At 45.1% G+C, this 21,609-nt stretch overlaps 1 protein-coding gene across 3 annotated transcripts in view; it reads left to right on the top strand.

The window, feature by feature from the left end:
• The window catches only part of FGF12 (fibroblast growth factor 12), a 216,001-nt gene extending 197,921 nt beyond the window's left edge, over window positions 1-18,080 (top strand). For all 3 annotated transcript variants that reach the window (XM_056498946.1, XM_056498945.1, XM_056498943.1), the window contains 2 exons: window positions 8,794-8,992; window positions 17,554-18,080. In XM_056498946.1, coding sequence (XP_056354921.1) covers window positions 8,794-8,992; window positions 17,554-17,672 — 318 coding nt within the window. In that variant the 3' untranslated portion in view covers window positions 17,673-18,080. The remainder of the gene's footprint in view (window positions 1-8,793; window positions 8,993-17,553) is intronic.
• The last annotated feature ends 3,529 nt before the right edge of the window (window positions 18,081-21,609 follow it).

Raw genomic sequence — 21,609 nt, 5'->3', positions numbered from 1 at the left:
GAAAATTGAGTTGAGGCCATTTTCTTCCCTCAGATCTGCACTCTGTTGGGTGAGAACAGGACAGTTTTTTCTGTGTGTTAAAAACCATAAAACACTTGTAAGACTATTCTTTACAAGGGCTGGGGCTCATTCTCAATCGTTTTCTTGCTGACATTGTTGTAATTGCATTATTTAATTTATGTCAGAAAAAGGGGGTGTTTGCCTAAGAAACTGAACTGGAACTTGGTTGAAATTTGTTTCTCCACTCACTGGCACCTCCTGTTTGCAGAGCACCTAGCCAGCCATCTGGTCTTTCAGTGCTCAAGACCTCAGCACAAAAATGTAGAAATTATGAAGTCTACCCTTCCTCCTGTCATTGTGAGGGCATTTTATTACATGCCCAAGGCATTTGTACTCTGGTTTGAGCCTTTGAGGATGATTTTCATATAAATAATAACATGATAAACCCAATATTGACTGCTTATTTTCCACTAAAAGGTTTCTTTTGACTGTCAGAAGAAAATAATCTCATGTTTATAAGTTACTTTAGTTTATACATTGTAATTATTATCAACAATAATAAAAATAGCAGGACCTCAAACATAACCAAAAGCAACAAATCAATTTATTCTGCCCTGTGCTCAAACTCAGATTGATGCCAAGAAACAGAGATCAGAGGTTCAGTGCATCCCATCTGGCTGTGTTTCTTGGGTTCTTACATTATTATTTTTCTTTATAGTTATTTCAGGCTTTAGCAGATGAGGCAGTACGATGCTAATTTAGGAAATCTGTTTTTCTTGTATGCAGCTAACATATCTTCATCTAGTGCCATCTTGTCTCATGATCATTATGTCTGAAAGCAAAAATGTATTTCTGGATGGTGTTTTGGAGTAAGCAGAGTTGATAACATTGTTAGCAATTTCAGACACTTTGTCAGGAAAACAGAATGTAGAGAAGACAATAGATGAATTGGAATTCCCAGGTTAGAAATTATTCTGGGGTTTCACCAGATCCCCAGGCTGCCAGAAATGAAATTCCAGAGACAATGGTGTCAGGAAAAACCCCTTTTGTGGGAAGCAGTTGCCTTCTGGAAGAGCAGTACTGCACTAGATGGGCCAAGTGCCACATGAGTGAGCTGTGCTGAGATCACTACTGCAGTTCATAGCAATACAAACTTTCAGAGGCTTTAAAATTCCAACTTGAAATAGGATCCAAAATTAAAAACCAAATCAATCAAGTAAATTATATTTTAAAAAGAAGGGATGAAAATTTACTATGTCCAACCATGAATTTGAATTTTGGGTCCATCATTAAAAAAAAGTGAAGCAAAGGGCAAAATATGTGCCTTGCTCAATGTGCCACATGAGTGAGCAGCTCATGATGTGCTGGCTTCTAACAGGTCACACTGCCCACAGAGCTGGGCAGTCGGTGGTACCCAGACCTTACTGACAGGGCCTGTTCTCTCATCCAGTCCCCTGAGCTCTCCAGGGAGGTATGGGAGTGAGCAGCCTGGCTGGAAGAGTCATCCCCAGTTATGTTCAGCAATCATTAAGCCAAGAGCTGTGTTCCTGTGAGGATTGCATGAGCAGCTCACCAAAGGCCAGTGCAGTGAATTTGGGCACTTTATGAAGTACTTGGTGACAATGTGCACAGTGAGCAGGCCAAGAGCTGAAAGCAAAAGAACACAATACTAGCTGTGGTGGGGTGGACAGGTCTGATTTAGGATCCCCAAAACGCATTTGGTTTGTAGCCAGAGGCAGACTGTGGCTTGTGTGGATCTGTGTGTGCTCAGTGATGGAGGTAACTGGTTTGTCTGGGGTGAAACAGGGCTCAGTGTCTTGCAGAACCTACCGTGGGTTTTGGTCAATACTCTGCTGTGTGCTGGGCAGATGTCCTTGCTGCTGCAGGACACCTTGGGCATGTCCATGCTGCAGTCACACCTTTGTCTCCAGCGCTCCTCAGCAATGGTGACGTGAATAATTTAATCAGTCCTTGAACATAAAAAGGTGCTTTAGGACAACCTTTGTCTGTGTATAAAGATCCACAGCCTCATTACAGAGGCTTGTCCAGCACTTGGGGTTTTTTTTGCCTGTCTAGGAATATTGGGTCAACTCACAAGACTTTGCAGATCTGCACTCCACTTCTTGCAGGGGTGTTTTAAAGGGAGGCCAGCTGAACAATTATTTACCTTGAGTACAGAGAGTTCCCACAAAAGTGAGGGCAGATAGCCCTCTAGTTAAATTTTGAGAGGCAGTAAGTTAGGTGACTTGCTAATGCTGCTTCCCAGCTCCCAGAGCTGGAGAACAGACCTGCATGGATGATGATTTATTTGAAAATATGTTCCTTCCAGCCCACAGATGGTCCAGGCGGAGTCAGAATGCTTTCAGATACCATATTGCCTCACTGTACACTCCCATGTAGCAGCTTGTTATTTTAAAATGTATCTGCTCTCTCCTACTTCTAAAAGGCCACCAAGAAGACTTGTCACCAATCTCTTACAGAGCTAGAAGGGGGAGGAAGAGTGGAGTGTGAAGAGTAGAATATCACCTGCCATCTGGACAAAGATGGGATGAGATGTAAAGTTTGGATGCACATTTGCGGTTCTTGATCACATGCCAAGAGAGAGCTCAGCTACAATTATTTTAAAGCATTTCCAGACAGATGCAACCCTAGGTCAGGGGAGAAGCCACACTGAGGCAGGTGGGCACTGAACTGCATTGGACTCTGTGCAAGGCATCTCTGCCGTGGCAGTGCTGCTGAGGAATGCACAGGGCTTGTCCTGCAAATGGAACCGCTGGTTAAAGCCCTGTCCTGGGAATAAGAGTATGCCAGGATCAAGTGCTGTCATATGAGGTTTGTGGTCACAAATTCCCAGATATTCAAAAACAGTCTCTGAGCTTTCAGGGGTCTAAGTGGGAGTTGGGCATTTGCATTTCATCTGGAAGCCCAAATGTTTTCAAGAATCCGGTGTCTTGCACATCCATATTGATTTCAATGCTGAATTTCTCAGTGCTGTTAGCATCAGAGGAGTGTTGATGAAACCCTGCCCTAAATGAGGTCAGTGGGGAATGTAGAACGGGCTTTACTGGGTAAAGAGCACCATAAAACAGATGCTCTTCTATAATGCCATCCTTTTCCCCAGGATGGAGCAGTGCTTATACAGACAAGTGAACACAATCCAATCATTCCATGCTCTGCCTCCACAGCAACAGTGAAATGCCACTGCTGATAGCTGTGCTGGTATTTATGATTCCTACTTAATATGTTTTAAATGAGTTGATGAACTCTTAAGTATTAACACTAACATCAGTAAGTATCCTGAGCCAGATTCTCTGGGAGGGAAGCCTTGCCATGCCATAGACTATGGTGCAGTTTAGCTTTTATCCCATCTGAAGATCTGGCTCAGTAATTGTGCAGAATGTAAAAGAGAAACCCATAAGTGCTGTAAACAAAGGAAAACTGTTACTCTGGGAGTGTGTTAGATATTTCAACACTCATAATTAACATCCCTTTCCTAAACTGTGGCACAAACTACTTGCAGAATGGGTTTTTTCTTTTATTGCCTCTAGTTTCAGTGACTAAATTTATTAAGTCATTAGGTTTGCTTGTGGATGTGTGTATTTGCTGTTCTCCTTTGGGTTATAATAAAAGGAGATCTTGGGGAAAAAAAAAAAAAAAAACAAAAAAAACCCAACTTTATTTATCTGGCAATTTTGGGAATGTTTGTAGAGAAATGGTGAGCAATATGAACAAAGCTGCCCAGTCTGGGGGAACACTGAGTGAGCAGCTGGGTTTGAATACAACAGCAGCCTGTGACAGTTGCCTGCTGGCTTTCTCTGAGCATTGCTCATGGAAACCTGTCACATTTCTGCCATGATTTGAGGACATCAGGGGCTTCTGGGGAGCAGATTGCTGGCTCTCATGATCAGAATTTAGAAGCACCATGCTGTTGCTTACTGGGACCCTTTTTTTTGTACCTCCTGGCTGAGGATGCTCCGTGGCAGGGATGCTCCCAGGCTGGTATGGCAGGGGCTGTCACTGTTTCCTTGAGCAGCACCAGGACTGTCCACTGCCCTGGCAGCACTGTAACTGCACCAGGGTTACAGCACTGTTGGGTTGGCACTTTTTGTAGGAGCTGAGATCTCCAAGGGTGTCAGTGCATCACTGAATGCCCTGCAGCTTCATGCCCACAGTTTGACAGCAGTGCCTCTGCACCAATGTCTGTGGAACTTCTCCAGCTTTACAGAAATGCAAAGGACAGTCCAGTCAAACTTGCTGTGTTCAAAGAGGTTGGGTTAGATCTACCTGACCAGGCCAGGTGAAAGCTGAGGTGGATTAGGAAAAAAATCTGCCCTCTCACAAACCACCACCAGTGGTGTTGTGGTGAGGGACAGATGGGCCCAGACACTCCCAGCATCTCCCAGAAGAACCAAACTAGCTCGAGTGATGCAGAGGTTGGCTTGTGCCTGGAATTCACATCCATATTTCCATCTGCAGATGGCAGGAGACACTACTGGGATCGAGGATAAATGAAACATCTTGGTTTTCTAGCCCAGAAATAACTTCTGGGGCAATCTGTGGTGTTATACCTTGCCTGAGCAGGTCTGGCACACTGAATGCCTCCCAAAGGCAGAGGCATCCATTTAGCTCCTTTTGGTTCCAAGGGTCATTGAATGTGATCTCCCTTTTTTTTTTTTTTTTTTTTTTTTTTTTTTTCTGTGTGATAGATTCTGTGTTAGGTTTTTTTTTTTGGTTTTTTTAAAGACTGGGAAATTTCCAGTAAAACTACAGTTAGCACAAACTAGACCTATTTTTTGTTTTTTCAGAGCAAATCTAATTATTCTTCTTAATACAATTGCTTTTGTTCAAGGGATTGGATTGAGATGCAAAAAACAAGTTGCAAGCAGATGTTAATCATTTTTCATGTAAATTACTAATGTTTCTTTTGCAAATATTTCATACAGGTTTTTAGTTAAACAATTAAAAAATGAACTGCTTTTCCAAGCCACTTTCAGTAATATCTTTAGACACTAAACAAAATACCTCAGGCTCCAAATGGTAAACAAATACATTTATTTATTTACTTTGTATGCAAAAATAATTCAGTCGTGGTATTTCACATTGAGTTAAATTGAGAGAATTTTTTTTTTTCCTACAGATTACAAGCATAATCTTTAATAAGAAGAACTGATGGGCTTTCTGAATGAGCTGAGTTCATGACAGTCCTGACAGGAGACTTCTGTGGGCTTTGGGCAGAAAATAGAGCCACTGTTTATTTCTTTGTTTAAAGACTGAAAAAAGACTGGTGATTAAAAGATAGGAGCCATCTGTCCTCTCACTGTCTTGTACATGGTCAATCAAGGAGAGAGTTAGAAAAATAATTGAGTGGGACTTGTTATAACCTTCTTTCCAAAGATCCCTGCAGGAAGTGGGGAAGTGCAGTGGTGCTCATGAGCCCAGGGCTTCCCCATAGCATTGCCTCTGGGGCAGGATGTCCTTATGTGCTGTCAGAAGCACGTGGGGGGCACAGCCTGAGGATCCCTTTGCTGTGTTTAGCCACTCTTTATCTGAGACAAAGATAAAGTATTGGACACCTGGTGTGCCCATCTAGCACATTTCATCAGCAGTGAATTGATCTTATAAACAAAATCAAACAAATAAAAAAGAGCCCTAAATTGTGCATGCCCCAGAGGTCTGGTCAGTAGATCAGCGATTTTTTTAAATACCTTCTGTTATCTCAGATTTCTGGCTGTGCAGCAGTGCCTGCTACAAACTGCTTTGTTATTATGAAGCCTGTTATGCTCACCTGCACTTCTGTCTTTCTTCTGAGCTCATCTCAGCCTAAGACAACTGGAACAGCAGTTCCCACCTGATTCAGCATAATTGCACAATTAATTTTGACAGTGAAGCTTGTGGAGAGTTTCTGCCATTAATATCCCAACAGCCTTTTGTTATTGGTAGCCCAAAGCTGACAGCCAAAGGCTTGTAATGAAACTAAATGATGCAGTGTAGCTGAAGGCTGGCCATGGGGCACCAAGAAGACATTAATGAAGAAAAACATAAGGGTTTGCATGTTAATGAGATTTAGAGGACGCTCTAAAAATCCTCAGTGCTTGGCAGAGTGGCCTGTGTCCTGTTCCTCTGCCCTGTCTCCTCTCTGGTTATCTGCTCCTTTCTTCATCCTCTTGCTCTCTGTGTCAAGTCCTCAGAGATTTCTGCTGCTCAGACCTGTGAGGACGCTGGGACACGTCAGTTTGGTGGCAGGATGAGCAGTGTCCCATGGGTGTCTGTCTCCACATGGCACAGTTGGTGCTGGTGAGATGGTGGATGTAAGAAGAAGGGTAATAGTGGATAAACCCAGTATTATTTAACTAGAATTAGCTGTCAAACCTGTGGGTTTTCTAAGCTGCTGAATGGACAGAGCTGGGGTGTTCTCTAGTAGTGTTGCCATGGTTCATATCCTGAAGTGCTGTTTCAATTGAATTATGGAGACGAGGAATCAACCAGCCAACTCACCAAAGGAATGGGATGCTTTTGTTTGCTGCAGGGGGAACATAAACATTTAAAGGAAATCAATAGATTTTTCTTTATTTTTTTAAAATGTTCATTACTTTGATGTCTTTACATGCATTTGCTTAAAATAATGTAAGAATTTTGTTGGTTTATTGGTACAAGAGGGTATACAATACAGCATCTGCTTTTATGAACTGCTGCTGCTTGTCATAAAATATTATACTGCAGTAATTTTAAAACCAATATTGAGCTGAAAACTTAATTTGCAATAACTTTTAATTAAAATCTCTCTTTTTTTTTTTTTTTCTTTGCGAAACTACATTTTCAAAATGCATTAGCTTTTATATTTCTTCTTCATTGAAAATAGTCTTAGTTCCATGTTTAGGTCAAGTTGGGAGCTATCTTTCACAGCCTGACAACTTTTTAGTCCCTCTAAAGGAAATTTTTGTGATAAGTTTTCACTGATGGAGTAATGAAGGCATGGGGAAGGGGATTGAGTTGTCCAGTTTGGTTTGAGAGCTGCTGCCTGGCTGGGCCTGGTGCCAGGGAGTGCCCCTGAGCCAGGAGTCGAGAGGCAGCTCCTGCAAACCCAGCTCCCAGGTGAGCTGTGTGCCTTCCCAGGCAAGGCAAAGCCTGGAGATAAAGGGCAGATTTAAGGAACACTTAAACACTGTTCTTTTGGGAAGCTACTTCAAACACCATTTTATAGAGCTCTAAGTCATCTAGATCTCTCTTAACTTGCTTTACTCTCTTTTAAAAATATTTATTTCTCCAGCAAGAAGGAATCCCTTAGATAAGGCAAAATGGCCTGTCTTGCTGATGGTGTTTTTACCTGTGTGGTGCTAATGATTGATGCAAAATTCAGGTGTGCAGCACAGCTCTGTGCTTTCTGCTGTGCTTTATCTTCTGTAGCTTCAAGGCTGCCAGTCTCTGCGGGTCTGTTGCACACTGGATTTATTGTCACACCAGCAGCACTTCATATAACCCCCAGGTCTCTTGGGAACACGTTCCTGAGTGTTGCTGAATGTTCAGAATGTTTGCTCTTAAATAAGATCTGCAGTAAATATGTGGCATTACTCCAGATGCTGTGCTCAGATGTTGGTCATGGGTTTTCCATTGGCAGGGCTGGAGAAGCTCCCATGACTTGGCAGTGGTGAAGGTTTGGGAGGGAGCCCCACTTTCCTGTAGAAGCATCTGCCTTCACTCACAGGCCTCAGAAATATCTGGGACCTGTAAAAAGGGATTTTTTTTTTGCTGGAACAGCTTTGCTTCAGAAAATGAATTTACATTATGGCTTGAAATTTTTTTGCAAGGATAGTTTTTAGAAAATTAGTGGGAGAATTTGTTTGGCCGGATAAATTTTCTGCCAAATATCAAAATCTGGGAACAAAACCCAACCCACTAACAACCACATACAACTCACTGAAGGTTTGGGAGCCACTGTCACAGAATCTTCTGGCCAGCCAGATCTTTTAAGAGGTTTAATGTTTCTCTGTTGTGAAAATCTTGAATACTGGGACATAACAAGTACTAGTCCATAGCTCAGTGTAGTTTCATCCTGGAGACTTCATGCAAAGCCAGCAAAGTGGCAAAGGCACAGCTTCTCCCACAGCCATCACAGGCTCAGGGGATGTCCTGGACAGATCCATATGTGCTCTGCTCCAGGGCAGGTGTGGAAATGCTTCTAGGTACCTGCAGAAATGCTTAAGCCAGAAGTCTTTAAAATTACTTCTTTCTCTTTACTGAAAGATTTCCAGGCTTTGTGCCAGCATTTCCTCACACCGCTTTTGAAATTAAATGGTTTACTTGCTTTTGTACTCTCATTTCTTTGAATCCTCTTAAATGGCTCAATAAACTGTCCTTTGCCTCTAAGAATTTGAAGAACCCTCAATATTTTAGTCAAGCATTGTACATTTGCCCATCACAGGGAAGGTATTCACAAAGCCAGGGGAGGGCATCAGGAACAGCAAGGCTGTCTCTGCTTCTCAGGTCTCTTTTTCTTTCTTTTGCTTAGTATTTCAGTCTAAATCCTGGGAAATTTCTGATTTTCCTGCGTGTTTTTCATGCCTGTTCACTGTAGGCTGTTTTGCAAAGCACAGCTGTGCCAGGGAAGGAGAGCCTTGCCTTTCAGCCTTTCAGGGGTTGTCTACATGGGTGTTACTGCTGGGAGCTGGCATTGCTGCTGCCTCTTGTTTTCTGTTGTTAACTGCAATGTGTGTATAACTCAGTGATGCCAAATTTAAAAGATCAGTGATTAATTCTCCCATTGTATTTTCTTCTTCTCTCTTTCTCTTACTGCAGGATGTTTTCACACCAGAGTGCAAATTTAAAGAATCTGTCTTTGAAAACTACTACGTTATTTATTCTTCCACGCTGTACCGGCAGCAAGAATCCGGACGAGCGTGGTTCCTGGGACTCAATAAAGAAGGTCAAATTATGAAGGGAAACCGAGTGAAAAAAACCAAACCCTCATCACATTTTGTACCCAAACCCATTGAAGGTATGGAATCTGCCCACTTTCTCCCTCAGTGGGGTTGGGTTGGGGGAGTTAACAACTTCAGAGTTGGGGTTTCCTGTTTGTGGGGGTGTTGGGCTTCGAGAGCAGAAAGCAAGGAGAAGAAATGTTTGTAGCACTTCAGAGAAGTGCTGGGCTGCACTGTTAGCATTTCCTCTGCTTTCCTTCCAATCTCAAAGGGGTTTCTTGGCTTTGGGGTGATAAAGGATGAATTTAAAAGCCCAGCAACACAAGAAATTACTGGTAAAGAAAGCAGCTAGCAGTTCCAAAGGAATGTGATGCAGCAGCAATCATAATGTTGTCTTCTCAGAGGATTTTGCTGATATATTTCAGTAGGTTTCCAGTCCCATACAGAGTCAGCAGAGGCAGGATTTATCTCACCTGATTTTAGACTTTGGCACTCTGCTCACAGTAACAGAAGAAAAATGGGTCCTACCAGCACAGCTGTGAATGTTCTTTATATGTCTACCCTGAGAGAACTTAAATCTGGTTTTCCTCATATGTAAAGACATCCTAGTTAGTCACTGAGGGGTAGAGTTGTTGTCCAAAGTTAGATGGGATGCTGTCATGCCATATGTTTTCATCACAGTGTGAGGCTTCAGTGAAAGTCATGGAGTTGAAGTTCTGCCCTCCTGCTGATGCCTGTACACTCTGAAGTGTGCCTCAGGCTCCTGCCAGGATATTTTACTTTTTGTGGGTTAGCACCTGATAAATGGAGAGATAGTGTGATAAGCCTAGTACTTAACAGGTGCTAACTTGATTCTGGAAACAGCGCTTCTTATCTCATGCTTGGGAAAAGCACCACTTTTTGATCCCCAAACTAGCTATGCCTTTCTGACCCCATCTTAGTCCTGCCCTTTGCCCCCTTCAGGGACACAGTAGCCTGGGGCTGGCCTTGGCTGCACAGCCCTGTGCTCCCTCTCACCACCCCGTGCTGGCTGTGGGAGAAGGTTTGGCCTGATGCTCTCCTAACAGGTACCACTCACAAGTGGTGGAGGCCACAGCTCACTGCACACAGCAGTGACCTTTTTAAAAGCTTCCCAGCTCAGGGGCAGGCAGTTGTGAGTGGGAGGAAAAGCACGAGAGAAATTCAGTGCAGCATTCCCAGAGTATCTGTGGCCTTTGCACAGGAAAGGGAAATGTTGAAAGAGCAGAGAATGGCCTGGAGCTGCTTGTCCTGTGCTTGTTTTCAAGAGCTTCTCTGCAGCCAGGAGCCTTTTGTTGTTTATCTGAGGCATTAGTAGGATTGGTACCCTAAGCCCTTGCGTTTTGCTAAGGAACAGGGCCTGCTTCAGCCATGGGGTTGGTCACCAGCTTCTCTCTTGCCTTGACCATGAGGAGAGTCTTTTACAAGAACCAGCTTTCAGAGCTGGGTTTCCACCTCCTCTTCCTTTGCTGCCTGGCTGGGCATTGACACTGATCAGTGGGATCCTTTGAATCCAGGCTTCTTTTTTAATCTATCATGCATGGTGCCTGCTGAACAGCTCAATGGTTCCCTTCTGCATGCATTAAACTAGGCCATTCCTGTGACCCTCCTCGTGGAAAGCCTTGCCTTAACAGAGCTGCCTGACCCACAGCAGAGATCTCATTTCAGCAAACGCCACTGTGGCTTTCATTTTGAATAACCCAGCCCAGCCCTAGAGCTTCCCTTTCCCGCAGTTGCCTCCTCCCACACTCGCTTCAATCACAGCTGTCACATAACCTCCCGAGCGAGCGAGCGCTTTGCAAGTTGGCAGCCAAATTAAGGGCTCCTCCACTTCTTCCCTCCTCCACACGCTTTGCAGTCAGGCTTTGTGAGCGCTGCTGCATCAAAGAGCTGGCAGCCTCCCAAGCCAAGGCACGTGTCAGCTTCCCCAAGCATTCAGCTGTCTGGGACTGTGGCTCCAGACGGAGGGCTCTGTTCCCAGCCCGAGATCATTGTAGGCAGCAGAGGCTGGCGGGGAGGGTTGGAGTAAAACGCGCTCATCTCCTCGTGACTGCTCTGCACCACATCCCTCAAAGTCCCCGTGAGCAGAGCTTGCAAGCAGAGATGTTACAGAAAAGGGGCAATTCCTGCCCTGTTATAACAGTTTCTTTCTCTTTGTTATGACTCCAAGGAAATTCTCAAAGCTCTCTCCTGCTGTATTTGGATGTCGGTTCTGCAGAATGCTGTGGCTTGCCCCAGTGTGTGGGCTTTGCTGCTTATTCTGGACACAGCTTCCATCCACAGTCACACCCCCAGGTTTCCTGTTGCTGGGTACCACCACCAGCATTGCCCTGCCACGTGATGGCTGACACAGGAATGTGTGCATGGAGGAATCTGCTCCCCCTGGGAAGGAGAGGTGCCACATCCATTGCTAGGAATCACTTCACCTACCACTCAGTGGCAGTTATCTCTGAGATGAAACTTCCCAGTTGTTTCTGACATACACTAAAATTATGCAGCAGTTTAGTGAGAGAGCGTTCACAGGGAAGGGAAACAGAAAAAAGCCCAGATTGCTCCCCAAGCTCGTTTGATTCTTGTTGCTTCATTCTGCTCTCTGAATTCAGAAGTCTCCTTGAAATAGCAAATGGATGGCAAACTAATACATAAATAAGAAATATCCTCAGAGATAATTTCTAAGTACTCACAGGAGCACATATGCATACATACACAATGGTATCTGTGTATGGATGTGTGTTATCTGTGGCTTTTATCAGCTACAGCTTCTGCTGTGCTAAACACTCAGAGTGCTTTGACTCACATAGATTGGCAGGATGCTGGAGGTATTTTGTACAAAATTCAGTAGATATCAACTGGAAAAGTTTTGGATTTTGGTCGGTAGGAGGTTTTTTTAGTTTAGTGTAGGTAGGATTTGTTTGTTTTTGGAAATGAGATTAAGCTTAATCAATATGAAAGCACAAAAAATTTGGTAAGTAATAACAGGGGAGACGTTAAGTTCCTCTCCCATCTGTGCACAGGCAAAGCCAAGGCAAACAGCCTGGCAGCAGTTGATGTTCTGTGTGCTACCAGCTTTGCTTCAAAACACACATATGCAACACTTTTCTTCTGATATTTTTATTTCTGATCACTGATTATTCGAGCTAAGTGAGCCCTAAAGGGAAGACATCAAGATTGAACTAGACTGCACAAGAAATGAGCTTGAGTATAATTGTCACTTGGACAACAAGCAATCTTTTAGAGAAATTTAGTCTCTCTAAGTGTCTGTAATGATTAGTGCTGGAACAACCCTACCATCCACAGTGCCTTTTGTTCTTCTAAATATCCAAATCCATCTCAATGTGAGACATTTCCAGTCATTTAAATAGGAATATTATCAGATGCTTACTGTGGATGTGCTCTCTTATTTGTATTTCCTTCTCCTTGAAGACATAATTTTCAAATGTAACTCTCTCAAAGAGTTACGTTTCTTCTCTCTCCTGGCCCAAACTAGAAAACATTTAGGGTGGCAAATCTGGCTACAGAAAAAACTTCCTCCGAGTCAACAGAGCAGCCCTTAACTCTGAATTTATGGTGCTTCAGCCCTCATGATGTGAACTTGTCTCAGATACAAAGGTGATCTGTTAATGGCTAGTCTGAATCCATTTATTATCACTGATGAGTATCCAAGCAGCCAGATCTTTCCCAGTCTCATTCCTCAGGGAAATAACATCCAAGTTTTGTTAAGGCAGAGTCCTCAGATGTTATAAAGTACAAGACATTGTTAAGTAGGAAAATGCAGTAGGTTTTGTGAAAATGCTTCAAAGGTATCACCTTAATACATAAAGCATAGAGTCATAGGAAGTCTTGGGCTGGGAGGAACCTTAAACAGCATCTAATCCCAGCCCCTGCCATGGAGAGGGATGTCACCCTCCCCAGATCAGGCTCTTCAGGACCTCATCCAGCCTTGCCTTGGACACTTCCAGGGATGGAGCATCTACAGCTTCTCTGGGCAATCTCTGCCAGTGCCTCACTGCCCTCACAAAGAAGAATTTCTTCCTAATGTCTAACCCAAATCTCTCCTTTTTCAGTTTAAAAATGTTCTCCCTTGTTCAATTACTACCTGCCCATGTAAAATGTCACTTTCCCAACATCCTAAAAAATAGTCTTAAAAAATCAAATCTCAAAGTCTCCACACTCTATGAGTCTTCACTAACACAGCTCCTCTCTTGGGTCTGTCTTCCAGGTGGGCAAGCTTTGGTATGTTTTCTATCCCACACTAACTCACTTGTTATCTATCAGACTCTTGATCATCTTATAAGATGGCAAACATGATGTATTTTAACCATGATTTTGCTTGGCTTTTTGCCATTCTGTGCTGCCTTTCTTATCTGAACACAGTGTGATTCCACCTGGCAGCATCCTTCACATTTTACCACCAGATAGACACAAGCTCACATGCCTCTGAAATGCATCTGCTGGGATTTAGAACACAGTAATTAGAGGCAGAAAATGAGGGTGCCTAATCACCCACTCCCTGGTGCCCCTGAGTGCTGCTACTCAGGCAATTAACTCCCTGCACCAAAGCACTGGTAAATAGAGGCACTCAGGCTGATACCAGCACACAGAGCTGTGGTATCTATCAAGGCAAGGAGCATTCTCTGTGCTGCTACCAGAGGATGTGCTTCCAGCCTTGCCCAGATCCAGCCAGGCACATCGGGCACATGATGATCCTGCAGGGCTACCCACCTGCTGAATGGCAGCTTAGGAAAGCTGTGGTTCCTACTGACTTTCAAGGGTCTGGGGCAAGGAAAGACACAGAGTGGAGATGGATAGATGGGAAATATTTAATGTGCTTAATAAGCTTTTTGCCATATTCTAGAGAAAGGAAATGGAGTTTGTTGCATCCCCTGAAACTTTCTCACTTGCCAAGTGAGAAATGCTAGGGTCAGGACACGAAATGATGCTTCCCAAACTCAGGCAGTCCCTGATGCCCAGGGTGGTTTCAGTGTCATCATGTGGGTGGTGTGCCAGGGCCGTGTCTGGGAAGCAGAAATGAGAGTGGGATCCTGTGCCAGCATGTGGGCAAGAGTTTGAGCTGTTTCTGGGTGATAGGCAGCCCCTTCCACACCTTTGCCTTCAGGAAGTATGGTCCCTGCCACCCCCTTCCTCCTCACTTGTACCCTCAGTCTCCTTCCTAATTGGTGAGTTTGTTCTTTGTGCAAATTTTTCCCTTGTGCCTGTGAGTGGCAGGCACTGCTGGTTCGCAGGGGAGCAGGGAATCGAAAGCCACAAGAGCAGACATGGGCACAGCTCCACTGTGTTCACCCTCTTCCATTAATGCTTGCAGCTCTTCAGCAGATCAAGCTAACAGCACTTTCCAATTAAAGCATGAATATGGATGTGTTGATTGGAATCTGGGGCATAGGAGCTGATTATCTGATTGAAACTCCGAAGCATTAGCTTGGTTTCCAGACATTAAGGGCTGTATTTGGCTTGGTGTGTGGGTGTAGGTGGGTGGGAGAAGCAAGGCAAAGCAGGGAGGGAACTCTTGTTCTAGCTGAATTGCTCATGCTTCCAAAGCTCCTTGTGCTGTGTGCTCCAGCAGACCTCCCAGGCGTCCAGGCGTGACTGTCACACTGCTGCTGCTGCTTTACCTCGGTGCAGGTGACAGGGAACTGTGTCTACACACACATACACACAGAGAGATCCCAAAGAGACCTGCCAGGGAGTGCTGCAAGTCCTGGACCCCAAAGATGTACTCTCAAAGCTGGGAAGATCTGGGCACTCACAACAGTCCATTTGCAAACACCCCCTCCCCAGTCCATGACTAACATCTCCCTGCGTGAGTCACGCTCAGACTTCCTCAGTACAAAGAGGAACAAGCTGCAGTCCAGGAGCCTCTGTTGCACAACATGTTGGGCTGTCCTTGAAGCCCTTTGCCTGTGCAGATGTAGGTGTACACACCTGTGTACCTCTGTGTGGGTTTACAGCCCCTGCTGAGCCATGGCCACAGCTCAGCACGTGTGCACAAGCCTCTTGAGCAGGAGAATATCCAGGCATCTCTTGTGCATGATGCCATGTAAGAACTGCATACACTGATCCTGTAGGTGTATCTAAATACTGAAAATATGCTTGTCCTATACTGCTACAGATTTTCTGGCATGGGCTGTTGGCACAGCCTGTCTCCTACAGAGGCTTTGACAACTTTGTCTGAAAAGCTCAATGTGAGTCTCCAGCCATGCCCCACACCAGCATTCATATCATGCACTAGACTGGAAGATAAACTTAGAATTCCTGCCCTATTTGCTTGCCAGGTACAGGGTTTCCTTCATTTGTAGCTGCAAATGTTGTTTACTTCAGTAGCCTGGTTTGTATTTACTCTGTGGACCTTGTTAGCAGCTCAAGGTGAGAGGCAGTGAGTTGAGGAAAGGCAGCATGCCATGGTGCTGCTACAGCATTCACCCATGCTCAGTCCTTTAAGCATCTGGCCCAGCCTGATGGGTTATTTGGGATGGGTGGGGGTGAGATGAGCGTGGTACATGCAGCTGTCTGGGGGAAGAACTGATGGAGATCCCTGCAGCTCCAGCTTGGGACCAGAGAAGTCAGGATGAAGGCAATAGTGACAATAGACAAAACTTTGTGTATGGAATGTCAGGGGCACTGGGACAACACGAGCACATCCTCAGTGTACAAAAGGCTCTGCACCTCAGGGTAAGAAATCACAAGGGCACAGGTTTTCCTCAGTTGTTAACCATTTCATACTTTCTTTAGGGCTTTATTGGGTACCTTGCAATAGGGCTTTATTGGGTACTTTGCAACAGCAGGCAAATTCACCATTGAGTTGTTGAGTGACACTCTCCAAGGTCTAGGGGCAGCTCAGGAGTAAAAGGGATGTGAGACCCCTTTTCCATCTGTTGTTGCCATGCTACACATTTTCCTTGCAGCATGCAGACAGCATCCATTGTCTGGACCTCATGGGCAGTCCTGGCACAGCTCATCCTGGCCCAGACCCATGGGACAACTCCTTTATTTTCTCTTTTTTTCTAATTTTCACGAAAAAGATGGCTCCAGTAGCAATAACAGTTTGCAGAGCAGTACCTCCTTTCAGCCTTGCTGGAAGGCCCAGTGTGTATATGTATTTAAACTGCTTTGAAAGACTTGCATGAAAACTACTCCGTGGGAAAAGTAATATTTTTTCTCTGCTTATATATTCAATTCAATATCCCTCCTACTAATACACAGTTGACTGCACTTTATCTCTGTCCTGTATTGTTGCACAGTGCTGTAACTGTTTATCTAGTCAGGAGTAAAAGTGCAGAGCAATAATGTCATTTTCAGCCTGCCTCTAATTGCTGGGATTTATTTTCAAATCAAGGGACATTATAGATACAAGCATTACATTGCCTTTTCATACATGGGGTGTTTCTTTTCATTTCTTCAGATAATTTTTAAAGTTTTGTCCCGTTGATTACCCAGAACCAAACCCTGATAGGAGCTCTGTGCCGTTTGTGATGTGACACTTTCACGAAATGAAGCAGTACACAATCATTTCTTCATTTCCTAATTTTTTGCAAAGATCTGGACATGACATTTGCAGTCTGGACCTGCCTTGTGTTCTCAACTCCACTGTGCCTGCCCTTGAGACGCCTCACTCCTACACTCACATTTGCACCCTGCCACATTTGCAGTGAGCTCATCAGAGTTGCTCTCCTTGGTGTGAGCAGCCCATGCCCCTGCTCTGGCACACCCCACATGGCACAAGGACAGCTGTGAGGACTCAGTCCACGTGTTGAGCTGGGTAAATGCTTTGTCCTGCCCAGGATGTGGGGTGAGCCATGCCTTGGGCAGACATTGCCTTCTCCTGCTGTCTGGGCTCCAGCAAGTACATTTTTATAGGACACACACAGCATAGCCAGGGTCTGGAGAGAAGGTGCCCTCCAGTCACCCTGTTCTCAGGTGCTGCCAGACAACCACAGAAAGCTGGGACAGCTCCTGATTTGCTATCACTGAACACATCCCATGTGTCTGCTCACAGCCCTGACCTTGGCTGGCTGGCTTGATTTACAGAGGAATAAATAGGAAGTGCCGAGAGCAGACCTTGGCTTTTGGCTGATGGAGCCAAATGGGCTTGAGTCACCACTTCAGATCCACAGCTCAACACCCAGAACGCTTGCATGGCTCAGACACAGGTGTAGTTTTGATTCAGGTCTCTGAAGGGCTTTTGTTGCAGGTCAAAGGCTGGGAAGCAAGTCATTCTTGGACCTGCTGTTAGTTGATAATCAGCGTCTCAAAGTAGCACATGGTTCTGTGAGCTAAAATATTTATTTTATATATATGAATATATCATGAAAAAACTGTAAAGCACATAAAACCTAGAAAGCTTTATCTGTGAGCAGTCAACCTGCTGTTTCTCTCTGCCTTTGAAAGAATACAGAGACAGGAGCAAGTGGCAGCAAGGGCAGGTAAACAGATCCTGCTTGGTAACACGATCTGCTGCTGGGTCAATAGAGGTTTTGTAAGCGTGGGTACGTGTGTGTGTTTGTAATGGGGCTGGAATTCAGCATCATACACAAAGAAATAATTTGTTATGGTCATGAGTGTCTGTGGCTTCAGGGCTGTTAACGGGTGTCTCTTCTGTTTGCAGTGTGCATGTACAGAGAGCCATCGCTGCATGAAATTGGAGAAAAACAAGGACGCTCAAGGAAAAGTTCAGGGACACCAACCATGAATGGAGGCAAAGTTGTTAACCAAGACTCGACATAGCTGACAAATACCCTCCCTTCTTCCAACTCCTCCCCTCCCACCCACCTACCCACCCCACCTGGCGAAACCACACTGAGACGATGACAGCTGAGCAAGGCAGGACCTGCCGGTAGTGGCTTGGAGTGTGAACTCCAGAATCTTTCTTTGTGTAGGACGAGGAAACCCAGATCCTGCCTGTTGCAACGTTTTAAAAAACAACAACAACAACAAAAAAAAAAGTGAAGAAAAAATGTTTTAAATCTGGACTCCATTAACATTTTCAAAAGCAAACTGTTTGCTCTGTGATCAAAGGGGGAAAATCTCATCTCTGCATAATTATAATAATAATAATAACTAATAAATATAATAATAATAATAATAATAAAGATGTTACCTTTAAAAATAAAACAAAGCTTTTGGAAAATTGAACTTAGCATATGATGTGCAACAAACACAAGGGAATTGCATCCTGTGACTGTGCTTTCTGTCTTATCCTTTCACCTCAGTTCACACCACTGTTTTTAACATCCTTGCTTCCCTGGGAATGAATGGGATTTTTTTACAAAGCAGGAAAGGTAGGGGTGCATTATGATTCTGTTTGCTCTGCTATCAGTAAAATATAGCCTGCCCAAATTAGGAGCCTGACAGTTATGGGCAATGAAGTAGCTACTCTTTATTTTCCATCTACATTCAAACCCTGCGTAGTTATTTGTTGCTAATGTCACTCCATGAGTATGTTTGACCCAAGACTGGCATTTCATGCCTTTTTATCATAATTATTTATATTTATAGGCTTGTTTTACTGCATTAGTTTCCAAGGGAATTTCAGAAATGGGTTTTCAGGTCTCACAGGATGAAGCGATCATATTTATTAGGGTAGAGTTAGGAGATAAAGGGCAGGAGGGATAGCTGCTTGCTTTAAAATATGAAACAGATCAAGAAATGCTGCTGAAATCTTGCTGTCAGATGGAAATGGTAAGGCATGTGCTGTTTGAGAGGGTAACAGGATTTTAGCAATGGAAAGAGGGATGTGGGGATGGGGTGTGCCTAGCAGGCAGCAGCAGTAGGGGAACATGGGTGGTTGTGCCTGTCCAGTTGTGCCAAGGTGAGGACATTTCTTTCTAGCAGCATTGCCTAAATGTTCTGGGTCCACACATACCACACATGTTCAAAGCAGAGGCTGCAAACCCCTCCAATCCCCAGCCTTACCTCAGGGATGGTCTGAGGCCCCTGAGATGCTGCAGCAGCCTGGATGTGGGCGTGGGCACGAGTCTTGCTAGTGCCAGGGCTGCAGATGCTGGAGCAGCACTTCAGAAATAACAAATTCCTAATGGGGAAGGGCCAGGAGGGAGGCAGTGGGGTGAGGGATGCCCAGTGCTGAGCCCACCTGCAGCAACCAGGGCTTTAGAGGGGACTGGCAAAGCTCTCCCTGTCTGACACTTTCTCTCCCTATGGGTTGGGTGAGCAGTGAACCCTCGCTGCTGGGGGGACTGCAGCAGGGCAGTATGGGCTGGTGCCCCATCACAGACCACACACAAACTCCTCTGACTGCTTTCAGCAGGCATGAGCAGCAGCACTGATGGAGCTGCTGTGACAGAAACAGGCACTGCCCTGGCTCAGGGGCCTGGGAAGCCTTGCTGCTCCACCATGGGCACAGATCCAAGGAGAAGCAATCCCCCAAGGGCCTGGAGAGGGGACAGAACAGTTCTTCATACACAGGGAACCAGCCTAAAGCCTTGCAGTTACAGGCTGGGTGGGCGTTTGCATTGCTCATAGCAAACACCTTAAACACACCTTAATTGTGGGGGCTCCTGTGCCATCCCTGCCAAGGCTCAGCTGGCTGGCAGCCACACAGGCACAGCTGCTGCTGGGAGTGCCAGGGACAGGGGACTGCTAGGGCTGTGCCAGGCTGGCCAGGATGCTCCTGCAAAGCCACTTCTGCCCCAGTGGCTCCTCCCCAGACACGGGCGGTGCTGGGGCGCGTCAGGGCTCGGTGAGCAGCTCTGTATGGGAGCAGAGACAGCCAAATCTCAAGGTTATGGAAGACTCCCAGGATCAGTGTGAAGAAATGAATTTCAAGCATGTCCTTTTGTGTTTTGGAAAAGCTGAAACCTTGAAATAATGAGCCTCTTGCCATGGCTCTGCTGCCCAGTGCTGCACCTACAGCAGGCAGCCCCCCCATGCTACACATCATGTCAGAGTGACACTGCTGCCCTGCAGCCCCACAGCACTGGAGCAAGGTCACTAACACATGTTCAGCTGGGGAGCACACACCCAGCCCCATCTGATGTCATTCACTGTCTATATTTCAGCTCCCTCACACACTAGGGAGCACCCCAAATTAAAGCATCACTGGAGACAAGTACACGCAATGAAATGGAGTCTCAAGGCCAATATGTTGAGGTATCAGGTTCCTGAGCTATCACCACTCACCAGGCCATGGTATAGGCACTGAGCCACAGCTTTTCCAGCTGCCCTAGTGGAGGGAAAGCTCAGCACCCAGCACAGAATAGAACATCCCCAGCACACCTTGATACCACAAGCCTCTTCTGGACCCAGCCATGGGCAGCTTGCCAAGGGCATTGATGCCATCTAGAGCAGCTCCAGCATGAGACACTAAAAACTGCTGTGGTCCAATGTGCAGGATGCCCTTTGCCTAAGCCCCAGAAAGCTGTGGGCAACAGCAGACCCAGTCCTCCCATCTGCTAATTTTCCATTGTGGGACTCACTTACCACTTCCCCCACTGGGCTTTTGCCTTGTTAATAGTCTTTGGCCAAATCATTGCTCTCTTCTTAACCATGAGCCACAAACCACAATAAAAACCCTGAGGAAGTACTGGGCTTTTTCCTGACCTCTAGGAAGCTGCAAAAGTCATCTTGTGGTGTAATGCAGGGACTCCTGACATCAGATACCCAAAAACCAGTGAGGCTGCACAGCCCAGCTGCACAGTGTCCACCTGCACCAGCTGCTGACTGCGAGCTGCTTGGCTCCAGGTGCCCCAATATCTCCAGATGCCTGGAAAAATCCAGGGGATCCACAGCTATGTAGATACCATGTAGAGCTTCATGCATTTTTTTTAACACAAGTTCCTTGCAAGCTCTGTCCTCAGGCTTTATCTCAAGGAGGTGATGTAGGTTTTGTTGATTAGCCATCTGCTGCTTCCCAATTTTCAGGGAAAAAGGGAATCCACAGAGAGTTTTTTTCCTTACTTTGAAGTTCCTACAGTCTCTTCATTGCTTCTCACTCTTCTTTCTTGGTGTTGAAGTCTTGATGAATGATATTTCTTTTTTTTTCTTTCTTTAGCCTCTCATACAGCAACCATTTAGGAAGCTTTGTCACTCAGTTTAACATTATAGTGACCACAACCCTTGTCTGGCTAGGAATACTAGCAGGACAAATTTCCTTGCTATGATGGCATGGCATTGGGGAAACACCTAGCACAGAAAAGTAAATGATAAAAAAGAAGGATGTTTTTGTCTAAGCTCACCCATAGCTACTGTTAACTCTGGTAAGGCTGCAGCAAACCTTTGCTCTCTGAGTAACAGATGCTGCTGTAAAAGATTTTGAGCATTAGAAATCCAGCAGCGGAAAACATGTCACAGAAATATGAGTACTTACATTTAAAGCATTTATTTTGCTTCACCCTGTTTTTAATTGTGATTGGCATGGTTCTGGCTATATGTTCTGTGCAAAACATCCCCTTTCACCTTTGCATCAAGGACAAAACCTGATAAAATGGCTCCAGTTTGGACCATAAGATTTTCCTAGGAAGAAAATGCAGAAAAAGCTACAGACAATCATGCCATACTGAGCCAGCAAGTTCTGCCACAAGTGTCAGCACTGGCATGTGACAATGTGCTGTAAAGTGAAGCTGACACTCAACAAAGCAATTTATGAGAGTTGTCTGTCAACAACATTTTTGTGTTTGTGCTCAGAGAGGTTCTGGCTGATAAAGGC

This window comes from Oenanthe melanoleuca, chromosome 9 (assembly GCF_029582105.1).
Source record: "Oenanthe melanoleuca isolate GR-GAL-2019-014 chromosome 9, OMel1.0, whole genome shotgun sequence".
Taxonomy (NCBI): domain Eukaryota; kingdom Metazoa; phylum Chordata; class Aves; order Passeriformes; family Muscicapidae; genus Oenanthe; species Oenanthe melanoleuca.
Note: the sequence above shows the minus strand (reverse complement) of the source record. Positions and strands in the feature narration are given on the sequence as shown.